At 47.0% G+C, this 13,414-nt stretch overlaps 2 protein-coding genes across 4 annotated transcripts in view; one reads left to right on the forward strand and one right to left on the reverse strand.

The window, feature by feature from the left end:
* Positions 1-387: 387 nt before the first annotated feature.
* The window catches only part of LOC147616477 (protein ORANGE, chloroplastic-like), a 66,764-nt gene continuing 53,737 nt past the window's right edge, over positions 388-13,414 (reverse strand). The window contains exons 4-8 of one of the 3 annotated variants that reach the window (XR_015262502.1): positions 2,541-2,627; positions 2,000-2,076; positions 1,679-1,806; positions 775-1,254; positions 388-631 (exon numbers count right to left, since the gene is read on the reverse strand). Coding sequence is in view for 2 of the 3 variants with exons in the window: in XM_086777543.1 (XP_086633669.1) it covers positions 554-631; positions 775-911; positions 1,679-1,806; positions 2,000-2,076; positions 2,541-2,627 (507 nt within the window). In the remaining variant the exon portion in view is untranslated. The remainder of the gene's footprint in view (positions 632-774; positions 1,255-1,678; positions 1,807-1,999; positions 2,077-2,540; positions 2,628-13,414) is intronic. The other 2 variants (XM_086777543.1, XM_086777544.1) reach the window with 2 other exon arrangements.
* LOC147616478 (uncharacterized) lies at positions 5,628-8,561 on the forward strand. The gene has a single exon (XM_086777091.1). The coding sequence runs from the start codon at positions 5,815-5,817 to the stop codon at positions 6,730-6,732; it is 918 nt and encodes a 305-aa protein (XP_086633217.1). The 5' UTR covers positions 5,628-5,814; the 3' UTR covers positions 6,733-8,561.

The raw sequence follows: 13,414 nt of genomic DNA on the forward strand, positions 1-13,414 counted from the left end.
ACTTTGTGCCTCCTTTTGCTTCTGGGTGAGCTTTCTTTCTATCCATAACTAAGCAACCTTCAGGATTTTTTATTGCATGAGGATTGTGAGCCTGTCTTCCTTGGTGTTGTAGGTCTTAAGTATGCCTTTTGTACCACGCCTTGTGTAGTCTACCCACTTAAAGTTGAAGAGCTATGGACTCCTTTCATCAATGTTCCTCAAACTCTATTGTGACTCCAGTTTTTGGATCTCTTTCTTAAGGTTCCTGACTGTTATTTTCAATCTTTCTTAGGCTTTCTTGACCTTGGTAAAGAGTTCTGCTTGGTGAGTCTCAATCCCTACGTGGATTAGCATCACTTGACGGTTTTGGTGCCTAGCTCCCTTCCCATGTAACCCCAACACTCTTACTTCCCTTAAAAGGAAAAAGATAAAAAGTTCAGTTTTAAAATTACATAGAAAACATATAATATATATTACAAGAGGTTTACAAACCAAGATAGAATTGGGCTTTTATACAATCTTCAATTTAATGTCACACTATGGACTGGTCACATATTGAATATATGGTTCGTTCTCAATCGAAGGGGTCGATACGGGGATCATGCTCACTTGCCATGGCCATGCCTGTGCAAAGGCATGTTGGACACATAACCTGGCATGCCAAATGAGGAAGTGACTTTTAAGAATCATCTCATTATTAGTTCTGTATGCAAGTGTGTATGTATGCATGCATGCCTGTGTGTATGTGTATGTATGTATATGTATATTTACATTTATTTATTCAACAGTACTTACTCTTGCAGCTCCAGAACAGTTTGGACATCTTTGAGTTGTTGGAGGCATTAATGGGCTGTCAGAACTGCCAAAGGTTGATACAGCCTCCACTGCAACCAATGTTCCAGTGCCTGAACAGCGTGCACATGCCAAGTAACCTGAATCACAGAAACAAGTAACAGGGATGAATCAGAAATATTTTATTTGGAAAAAAAACAGGATTTGTTTACTTAAACTTCATGGATAAACCAAATGAAAGCTCTAATCTAAAGTTACACATCACAAGCCACGTACAACGTGTCTTCAGTTTATTAGAGATGCAAATGAATTTATTAAACACTCTTTACTCCATCCCTTTTCCACTAAATGGACTAAGTATCAAATGAGAACTTCCCTTTAGCTAGAGGTCTCTTTGTGTGAGACACCAGTTCCAAAATATTCCTTTTTGCTCCAGAAGCAATGCAAAAGCTGAAATTCAAGATTCATGCAAGCTACTTTAACCTGTTACAAAGCAATCACTCCAAATAATGAAGTCATTGCACACCAGTATTCTGAATCATGATTGTGATTGTAGTGTTTATCCCGAGTGAGTATGTGCATGTATTAAGAGTAAGCGTGAGAGTGCGCATACGTGTAGTACGTGTACGTGTACGTGAGAACACATCCTTAGTATGCATACATGTGTGCAATGAGTCCCCAATAGTATGTATGTGTATGTGTGTGTGTATGCGTCGTGAACATGCATGTGCACGCACACACTCATGTATGCATGCACATGTATCCAATAATGTGTGTGCATGCACACGCGCACGTCTCTCTAGAAGTTGTGTATGTGCAAGCACATGTAAGTAGGGGTGCCAAAGGGGCTAATGAAACAATTGGTGTAAGCGAAGGTATAGGAGTAAAGCAACCAGCCTCATAATACCTGTACCATGGCAATATCTGCATCTTTTTTGCTCCTGTTGCTTGGCATTGTTCATTTCAACCACCATCAAAGACGAGATGACACCAACAGCACCTCCCGAAAAGGATGCCACTATTGGATCCACTTCGCTGTGCGCAACAGTGATAGTTCAAAGATTAAGAAGCCTTAACGAGCACTATTATGAGTAACTTTGTACTGTTTAATTATATCATGGATCAATTCAGCTCTGAAAACATTTACTTTGCATGTGAGTTTTTGAGACACCCAAGCCTTCAATCATCTCCCAAAACCACAAAAGGACACTTAAAGCTTCTACCATACCTAAGCTGTGGAGGCAAATGCATGCTTCTTATGAAATCTTTGTAGGATGTACCTCCTAGTCCCAGTTTCAATTCCAGCTGTGGTTCCATAAATTGTCCAAGTTAGATGGGTCACATTGTAGTCTAACGGGATACTTCCTCTACTGTGCATAATCACATACACGACACATTTCAAGATTCTAAACAGCAGAATTCACTCTTTCAAAACAGTGTGTGAGACATTCATATCTCCAACAAGAAGCACACCCTAATCTAACTACTCCATCAACTTACCCTGCAAGAATGCCTACTTATAGCTACCTTCTTAATGAAATTTTTGTAGAGCATGATTTGAGGGGGCTATTGAGTTGATAAGAATGTAAGCAGAAACAAGTGTCATATTTACAAGATCTAAGCATCTCATCTAGCAGACGACTAGACTCCTCAGGCCAAAAGCAATAAAATTTTATTACAGTTACAAAACATAGCTAAATACAACAGAAACAATTCATGGTTCTTGCCACATTTATCCACTGATTCAAGAAGATAGGGAAGGGATCTACCATTGGGGCCAAAAGACCACCAAAAACAATTATTCCCGCCACAAGACCAAAGCAAAAGATATAGTATTGTTTCAATGTTGTTGTTGTCTGCATCAAGTAAGAACTTGAAGTTAATGGCAAAGCAGAACTATATGTCGCCTCTCTCTCTCTCTCTCTCTCCGTTATAGAAAAGAATAGTACTATTATTGGATGAGGAATGCAGTCCTCCCACCCTACTGTACTGGAACCTTGTATTAGCCACATCATACATGGCTACCTGTATTACCTTTTCATTGACACAAGTTCATAGTATAGGTAGCTAGTTTTGTTTTCAATTTTCAGTTTTCCCATGGATCAGTATTTTCATGGAGCTATTGTGTTCCTCTTTGGTCTCATCCCATGGATCAGCATTTTCATGGAGTTATTGTGCTCCTCTTTGGCCTCATAGATCCTTTGGAACTTTTGAAGACATTAATATATCTTTCCTCCCTCTCTCTCTCTCTCTCTCTCTCTCTCTCTCTCTCTCATTAATATATAAAGGCCATGATCCACCAGAGTTCAAGTCCCACCGTTGGTCGTATATGCCCTCGTGTTGCATTCTACCGACGTTAATACCTCTCTCTCCCATATAGTGTGTGTGTCTGTGTAATAAAAAAGGACCCTCGCACTACCTTTCTGCCACCCACAAGTGGGGCAGATTGGCTAGTACGAGGGCCCTTATAAAGGCCATGATCCACCCGAGGTCAAGTCCCACCGTTGGTCGTATAAGCCCTCGTGTTGCATTCTACCGACGTTAATACATCTCTCTCCCATAGTGTGTGTGTGTGTGTGTAATAAAAGAGGACCCTCGCACTACCTTTCTGCCACCCACAAGTGGGGCAGATTGGCTAGTGCGAGGGCCCTTATAAAGGCCATGATCCACCCGAGTTCAAGTCCCACCGTTGGTCGTATATGCCCTCCTGTTGCATTCTACCGACGTTAATACCTCTCTCTCCCATAGTGTGTGTGTGTGTGTGTAATAAAAGAGGACCCTCGCACTACCTTTCTGCCACCCACAAGTGGGGCAGATTGGCTAGTGCGAGGGGCCTTACAAAGGCCATGATCCACTCGAGTTCAAGTCCCACCGTTGGTCGTATATGCCCTCGTGTTGCATTCTACCGACGTTAATACCTCTCTCTCTCTCTCGGACAGACATTTGGATGTACTCAAAAGCATTTTTTTATGAGAAAGACCTCATGGCCAATCTTGACAAAACCAAGGTCATGGTCTTCACCACATCATATCGGGTCACACCGAACCTATCTTTCTCATTCAGACGAGCCCAATTGGAGATTGGTTCATCTTATGTGTACCTCGGGGTTACTTTTACAGTCCCGATATTTTCCATGAGACCAGCTGCCGATGCACGTTTGACAAGAGGATATGCATCCCTAGCCCACCTAGAGGCAGTGTTTCTAGGCCGACTTCTACAAACTCCCCATCAAGTGTTGGCTTTTTAATACCTTGATGCGACCAACAACGATGTATGGGGCCCCCTAAAGGGACTTAGTGAGGCAACCTGGAAGAGCATAGAGAGACTCCAGGTGATGATGCTCTCACATATGCAGGAGTAAGCCATCTCTGCTGCATGAGATTGTGCAAGCAGAGTTTGGAGCCACCCCTTTGGCCATAGATGCCCTCTTTCAGATCATTACTTATCTTCATCATGTATACACACTTAACGGTGAGCATCTCCAAAGATTGGCCCTTGGGTCATCAATGCAGTTACATCGATGGACATGGCAAATCGTGGTACTCTTCGGTGGTTGATTGGTATGATGGGCACAGCCTCCAGATGGACCTTCCTCCCTTCCAAAACAGCTTGGATGCTCCATTGTTGAATCTCTCACGGCAAGAGATCAACCGTCTCATTCAGCTGGACTAGATAGCGCTCCACATGAGCCTGGCATGGGTGTCCCCACCAGCATTTTTTGACATTTTCAGAGGTGGGTTCATTGAAGGCCAGGGTACTTACAGATACACATGTCGCATGCCATGACGATAGCGATTGGGCAGCTGAGGGTATCTTCTCATCTTCTTAGGGTTCAGTCTGGCAGAGCCACGGGCATCACACGAGATGCATGCACATGCAGAGTATGCACCACTGGTGAGGTGGAGGACAAGGAGCAAATAGATGTCCACCCTATTATGAGATCTGAGGGAGATTTCACTGTCTCTTCTGGGACAAATTCAGCCCCCTCTCATGGGTCATGCAGTAGGAGGACCAGAGATGTTTGGATATGTATTACTAGAGCTTTGACACCACAGAGGCATTGCTAAGGCAACACTCCAAGAGAAAAAGCCAACGAGGAGCCTCCCAGACCCCCATCACAGATTTCTTTGGGTCATAGCCACCAACTATAGTGGCCCCCAACAGGTGCAGCAGCATGACCAGCCTAGTCCACAATGGCCTAACACAGACAAGCGATCCTGAGGCTCCACATACACATGGTGTAACTAGTGAGCGTGTGTGATCCCTTCTAAGAGCCAGACCTCATAGGCCTCATTCCTCCACCCGACAGCTGCAGATCCACAGTATCCTTCAACGATATGGTGAGCTCCCAATTGCATTACTCTTTGGTCTCATAGACCCTTTGGGTCTTTTGAAGATGTTAACCTCTCTCTCTCTCTCTCTCTCGCCAGCAACCCCCTCTACGCCCCCTCCCGCCAGCCCCTCGCCCCCCTCTGTGCCAGCCCCCTCTGCCCCCCTTCCCGCCAGCAACCCCCTCTGCGCCCCCTCCCACCAGCCCCTCGCCCCCCCCTCTGCCCCCCCTCCCGCCAGCAACCTCCTCTGCTCCCGCCCTCCCTCCCGCCCTCTCTCCCGCCAGCCCCCCTGCCCTCTCTCTCTCTCTCTCTCTCTCTCTCTCTCCCCCTCACCTGCGCATCCCCTCCCACCTCTCTCTCTCTCTCTCCCCGCTGCCCACCTCTCTCTCTCTCTCTCTCTCTCCCTCCCCCGTCGCCTTCACATCTCTCTCCCTGTCGCCTCTCTCACTTTCTCTCCCCGTTGCCTGCGCTTTCTCTCTCCCCGTCGCCTACGCACCCCCTCCCCGTCGCTTCGTTTTGGTCGCCGCCTGTGCTGCTGCTGCCGCCATGTGAAGCCCCAGCCCAATCCAAGTTATGTTCACTGCCTTGTCCCCACCGATCCACTGACCCACCCTTGCTCAGGCCTCCAAGGCAGCAACATAAGTGTTAGGGTTCTATCTCTCCGAGGTACATCGACATGGCCAAGGGTGCAAGCAAATAGGAGATAGTCAAAATGGAGGATAAGCTGAACATCTCCACCAGAGAAAACAAGACAACGGCGGACTCCGCCATCAACAACATCATCAACCAACTTTCCAAAGTCGAGAAGGAGATTGAAGCTTTACAAAAAGAGGAGGAAGTTTGGAAAAGAGAGAAGGAGACTTGGGAGAAGGAGAGGGAGAAAGAGAAGGAAGGAGGGAAGGAGGAGAAAGACGCATGGAAAGAGGAGAAAGAGGGATGGAAGAAGGAACGGGACACTATGAAGGAGGAAATCAACATCCTCAAAGCAGAGGTGATCTCTCTACGGGACCAACCACCACGGGAGGAGGGGGAGATTGTGGAAGTTGACAAAGAGGCCATCAAAGAGGAACTCACCAAGGCAATCACCAAGAGCCTAGAAGGTAAGATGGAGGCAACAAGGGAGGGTTGGGTAGCAATGGTGAAGAGGAACATCAAAAAGGAAGTGAAAGAGGATGCCCAAAAAGAAGGGCTCCAAATCGTCAACACCACCATTGAGGAGGAGCGGATGCAACACGCTCGTAGACTCAATGTGAGAGTCACGGGGATTCCCAAGGTAGCCGACTCTACCCCCGAGGGGGGTGGGCGGACACTATGCACACGACTTGGATACTCACATGAGGGACCCCCCCCCTTCCTCAAAGCTTGGAGGGCCGAGAAAGACATAACAAAGAAGAGAGCTCTCATCATACAGTTTCGGGATGTGGAGGCACGCACCATCTTCATGAGGAAGAGGGTCATACTACGAGGCTTAGAGGGAGCTCCTATTTTCTTGGATGATGATCTCACGAGGATGCAGCTAGAGCATAGGAGAGCTTGCATGCCACGAGTCTTACACGCGAGGAGAGAAGGCAAGAAGGCCTTCTATCGAGATGCTCGGGTCATCATTGATGGTGGCCGGTCCATGGATTAGCAGTTTGGGGCCTATGGGACACAGACCAGGCCACTGACAGAGATGCACATGGCAATATGAAACTGTTATGGTTCACTATGGGTGCAGCTTGGACGATTGGAGCATGTTATGGTGAGGAGAGACATCATACTTCTGATAGAGACACATCAGAGCCCAGAGAGAGGGCTACCTCGAGTAGAGGGATTCCAGTGGGAGTCAGCATACAGGAGGACCACATGCTAGGGTACCTCGAGAGGGTCGGAGGGAGTAGCAGTTCTATTCAGACGGGAGCTACAGGGGAGACTGAGAGTTGGTAGCACAGGATCCAGAGGCCAGATACATGTGGATCAGCTTACAGCTCTCACAGGACAGGGTTATATACATAGCCCTATGTTACTTTCCTCCATCAGGATCCTCCTATGTCATTACAGAGGACATGCCACAGGAGGAGACAGGAGCCTCGCCATACACTTGTCTGTCACAGAGGAGATTATGCATTATTCTACACGAGGGCAGGTATTTCTTACAGGTGACTTCGATGCCCACACACAGAGCAGACAGTGTGAGGTGTATGACTATGATGACATGGAGATCCTCCACCCTGTGCTCGATCCGAGCAACTACAGGACGGTTATGTTTGGCCACGTGTTGGCCAAACTCTATGGTGCAGTGTTGGAGCAAGAGCTTAGCTTATATGCTGAGCGAGCAGGTTTACGCTCATCAGGGCAGGCAGGCTTCAGGAGAGCTTTCTCTACCACAGACCATGCATTCACTTTGAGATGTATGATTGATCAGGCCAGAGTGAGGAAGAGAAAGCTCTATTGCTGCTTTGTGAATTTCCGCAAGGCATTTGACACAGTACCACGAGAGAGGCTCTTTCAGCGCCTGCAGTCTCTTGGCATACCAGCAGATATGACATGGGGCATCTATGCATTATATGAGCAGGTTTTTGGGGGAGTCAGATGCCCAAGAGGTATGTCCAAGACTATTGCTAGCACCATTGGTGTGAAGCAAGGATGCCCACTTTCCCCCACGCTATTTGGGTTATACATTGATGAGGTGGCTGACTTCATTACACGGGGAGGCGGAGATGGAGTTGATCTAGCAAGTACCTCAGTACATATTATGCTTTATGCTAATGATATTGTATTAGTGTCTGAGTCTCCAGGAGGTCTACAGCAACATCTACATGCACTCGATGATTTCTGCACATAGAGGGGTCTTACTGTGAACCTTGGGAAAACCAAGGTTATGGTCTTTCATACATCGAGACAGGGCAGGAGTCAACTGACATTCACTCTCGCAGGACGCCGGGTGGAGGTGGTGACATCATGTGTGTACCTAGGGGTTACCTTCTCTGCAGCAGCCACGCGCTTCACCATGAGTTCAACAGCCAGAGCTAGATTGACACGGGGATATGCACCATTGGCTATGCTAGAGAGATAGTGCCATCAGGCGCATTTTCAGGAGCCCCGGACGAAGGGGTGGCTATTTGACACATTAGTCACACCGGCACTGATGTATGGAGCAGCGGTATGGGCGCCAAGCCTTGCTACTCATTGGTGGACACAGATAGAGAGACCACAGGCCCTCATGATGGCACACATGATATGCAGCAAACCGTCAGTACCTCATGACATTATCCGAGCAAAGTTTGCTGCGCCTCCTACGATGGTAGAGGCCATATTCCAGACTATATGCCTACTAGACAGATTCAGAGAGATGCCACAGGACAGATTGTCATACAAAACTTTTGAGGCATCTAGACAGCTGGCTAACGCAGGAGACAGAGGATCATGGTATGCACAAGTAACACATTGGTTCTCACATCATGGCCTAGACATGGATCATCTACCACCATTCCAGTACGACAGGGATGCACCACATATCCGTCTCTCTCATAGTGAGAGAAACAGAGTATTGAGACAGGACCTATGGCAGCTCTATACACGAGAGACATGGATATTGCCTACACAGCCTCTTCCACCGAAGATGCTGTACTACAGAGATCACTTCATGAGTATCACTGATGATGGATTTATAGAGAGGCCTATATACATGGAGGGCTTTTTACCACACGGCTCCCGAGGAGCTATTGGTCAGCTTAGAGTCTCATCACATCGATTGGAGATCGAGACTGGCAGAGCAGCACGGATCCCCTGAGAGGAGAGGGTATGTAGATTGTGCAGAGAGGAGGTGGAGAGTGAGGAGCATCATGTATGCAGATGCAGAGCATATACAGCCATCAGAGAGAGATATCCCATTTTATTCAGAGAGCCACATTCCCTACGCCAGCTCTTTGAGGCAGCAGACCAGCGCATACTGGGGAGATTCATTCTAGACATACAACGTCACATAGAGACATCATTACAGGCTCAGACAACTCCAGAGGGGGGACGACAGACACAGATTACTACATTTTTTCAGAGATCCACCCCACTCCCAGCCCCTACACAGCAGGGAATTACTCTCCAGAGAGCAGAGACACTCAGAGCCCGCAGGAGACAGAGGACACCTGGCTTTTGGACACCACGTCTATACCAGAGAGAGATGACAGAGATCGGAGCTCAGTTTCACAGAGAGGGTGCGGAGCAACTGGCTCGCTTCAGAGCATACCCAAGCATGTTCTTCAGGGAGCTGTGGACACCCCCTTCATTGATGTATACCATTTTATACCCCCAGTATGGTACAGGATGGAGCTAGCTAGGTTGCATATCATGATTGTATACTCCATGCATATAGCTTAACATTCTCCTAGTAGTAGAGCTCCATCCCCTCCCCCACTCATTGTACTTATTGCACACCCAGATTCAGCTTTTTAGTTCAGTACTTTTTCATTTTGTTGGGATGGCAGAGGATACCCCACACAGGTACACTGATTTGTTTCGTAGGCCGAGTTCGATCTTTTGGAAGACGTTAATAAAATCTTTCTTTCTTTCTTTCTCTCTTTCTCTCTCTCAAGATGCACTTCTACGAAAATCACTTCCTCAGGATCACTGAGGATGGATTCATCTAGCAGTCTGGCTACCTGATTGTTCACGCCATGCCAATGCGGATTGCAATTGGCCAGATACGGGTTTCATCCCACTTTCAGAGCCGGGGAGCTCATACGGAGACCTTGGGAAGAGAGGATCTGCTGATTATGCCACACAAAGGTTGAGACAAAGGAGCATTACATATGTCGCTGCCCATTATACTATGAGGTTTCACTATATGTTCCCTAAGGGGTTTGGCCCACTTTCCAGGATCATTGACTTCCCAGACCAATGCTGCCTAGGACTCTTCCTACTCAAGCTCCACAGACACAAGGACACATTCTAGAGAGAGCTTCAGTCCCAACCACCCCACCCCCTCCCTCGCCAACCAACCATCACCAGCTTCTTCCGGACCTAGCAGGAAGACACCCACATAGTGGATCCCATGGACGTGAGGCCAAATGCAGATGCAAGTTAGGGTTACGGTTTAGCAGACTATGGGGACCTAGAGGGTCACACGTAGGCTAAGGGCGCTGGCAAGATACCTACCAGGGACTAACAGACCCACCTTTCCCAACAAGAATTACCTCCGACCGGGCATGCGCAATCCAATGTGACTGGCACACACCCCGACCCCCCGACAAACACACTCCCCCCCCCCCCCCCCCCGCGCGGCCCCCGACGACAGCCACGATCCTCTGTAGTTGTTGCTCCAAATCCTAGCCCCAACATTTAGTATCAGAGCAGGTTCTCCTCCTTGTCATCGCAAAGAGCACGCTGCTGCCCCCGTGCTTTGCGCCGTTGCCTTCATGATGTACCACATGTTGTGCACCGTCAACTCGTGCTGCTTGTCACCTCCCTCCTGTCAATGCCGGTCTTTCCTCCCACTTCACCCTGTCTGCTCAGCCTGCGACCACCACTGTCACTAGTGTGCAGAGAACCACTGCCGCGCATCCCAGCCAATGGCACCACCACAACAGCTCAGCCCAGGCCTCTGACGTGGGGGGCTGAGGGTGGGGTCAAGAACTTGCGCGGCATATCCTTAGGCAGTGGACTGAGCTCAGCCCCCTATATCCTTACCCGGGCACCCCTCATTTTCACCCAGCTCTGACCACAGATTTTCTTTTTGGGGTTTTCCACAGTCTTTGCTCCTTTGCCACTGCCTCTCTCCAACCTCGGTGTTGACCTGCAGCAAAAGCCTCTAGTCTGCTCTGACCTTGGCATCGACATGCAGCGACAAACCTTCTCAACAGGTTCTACACAGTCTCCATCTCTACACTGCTCTGCATTTTAGTACACTTGCAAGGGTTGCTTGTAGTCACCAGTTTGCAATCAGTGCTCCTTTGTGTTTGGGTCAGAGAGATAATATGCAGGTCTATCAGTGAGCTACTTGCAACCATACAAGTTGCATTCCGTGGCATTGCACTTGCAAGAGTGTTGGGACAGATGCATTTGGTGAGGGTCAGATATTGCATCTGTTAGTAGTAATGGCTAGCAATGATGTATTTGGAATTCTTCGTGTTGAGGATAATGGCACCAACTATCCACTGTGGTCATACAAGATGAGGCATGTACTCATTGCCAAAGGCTTTTGGAATGTGGTGATTGGGCTTGAGGCACATCCTGCCTTACCAACGAACTAACAAGCTACAACAGCAGGTGTTACGGAGAGTGATATTGCATCTACTTTGGCGACAAATCCTCCACCCCCTCCTATTGCAAAACAAACTAGATGGGATGGCAAAGATACCAATGCACATGCTTTGATAGCATTATCTATGAAGAGAAGCATAATTCCTCATATTCGTTCATGCAAGACTGCCAAGGAGGCTTGGGATGCGCTTGCTATGCTTAACCGAGTATGCAATGAAGCACATGTTGCCTTCTTGCGTCGGTAGCTTGGGTTAGAGTGTATGAATGATAGAGATTTGATGGATAGTTTTTTCACGAAAATCAAAGATTTGAAGGGGCAACTTGCAAGTGTGGATGCAATGTATCCTATCAGTTCATTGGTTCTCAATGCATTGTCAGGCTCGTTTTGTCTCTACTATTAGACTCGTGATAATAGACTCATGATGAAGGGTAATCCAAATGCCCTATCATCAGATTCATGATAATAGACTCATTATGAAGGATAATCCAAATGCCCTATCATTTGATGAGTAGTGAAGGCAATATAGATCTGTTATGCGTATTGGGGATCAAGCATTTGTTGCCAATCAAAGAGGCAAAGGGAAACACTCTTCACAAGGTGGCTATAAGCCAAAGGTTGATTCGAGCTCAGTCCTCTCGCAAGGATGTAGAGAAAGAAGGCGATGAGCCTAACAAGAAGGGCAAGTACAACTATTGCAGAAAACCTGGTCATTACATAAATGAATGTAGAAAAAGACTGGAGAAGGAGAAAAAAGAAAGATTCGGGCTTGTCTGTGGCTGATGCATTAGCACCTAGTGTTGAAAAGAAGAAGTCAACAAGTTATGCACATGATGATTGGGCTTTCATTGTGCATTGTAATTATGATCCTTCTATACACCATGTATATTATCAACAACTGTCACAACCAGGCACATAAATACAAAAACTATTTGCCAAGGCATAACATACATTCAGCATCCATCACATCATAGACCTGTTCCAATACATATGTCACAAATATCAAGAACATATACATCCTATAAACACCAACTGAGTATTTTCTTGTACAAGATGTGGGTGCCCGGGAGTTCATACTCCACCGGCAACACCAAGTTTATCCAAATCAATGTAATACAAAAAGAAAACAAACCCTTGGTCACCAACCCCGTGCAGGGCAATCAACAACTACTCTCTTAATTCCCTCGGGGCACCACATAATCACACCCTCTAGTTTGAAGCTAGCCTACGTGTGAAGTTGCCCACTCTTCAAGTCATGTTCATGCCAATATTAGCTAGACCAACCCAAAAACAAAATTCCCAAGCCCATCTTAGCAACTCATGGACCTCTTCTACACTTGTCCAAGCGTCCACTGCTAATAAATGGCCTCAGTACACAAAAACTCACTTATGCCTTATAAGTTTGTCCCCCCAGATTTTAATGAGTTTGAACCTATAACCATAAACTTTAGCAAACAAAGCAATAATATTTAAATAAAGTTGAGCGTGCACACTTACAGCCTATAAAACACATAAAACCACTGCCTTAGTCCCAAACAAGTGTGCACATACGTATCCACAGGTGTCCAGGCATCCCCGGTGTCCGTGGATTCACAAGAAAAAATACCAGGCAATCAAAACAAGTCACACATGCACATGTAATTTCACAGACATATGCTCGTGCACAATAATTTGGATTAAATCTCCCAACTTGCCATATTGTACACCAAAGTAGTCCCGACCACACCACAGGCGCGCCACACCACCCATGCAGGACTCAAAATACTCACCAGAGCACCTGCCCTTCCATGAGTTCACATAACTCACCAGGGTTACCACCCTTCCATGAGTTCACAAAATCACTCACCATGGTTACCGCCCTTCCATGAGTTCACATAATCACTCACCAACCCTTCCATAAGCGAGTCCATCATGCTCCTGGATACTTCCAAGACAACATCTTGGAGATCCTTCTACATATGACAGCTCTAGAGAATTGACAGCAACAGATGTACATGTTTGGTACTTTGATAGTGATGCCAGCAAGCACATTACTTCTCAACATGTTTTGTTTTCCTCCCTTAGGTTTGCTCCTCAA

The sequence above is a fragment of the Cibotium barometz genome, chromosome 38 (assembly GCF_041138505.1).
Source record: "Cibotium barometz isolate CiBa-2024 chromosome 38, ASM4113850v1, whole genome shotgun sequence".
In the NCBI taxonomy this organism is placed as follows: Eukaryota; Viridiplantae; Streptophyta; class Polypodiopsida; order Cyatheales; family Cibotiaceae; genus Cibotium; species Cibotium barometz.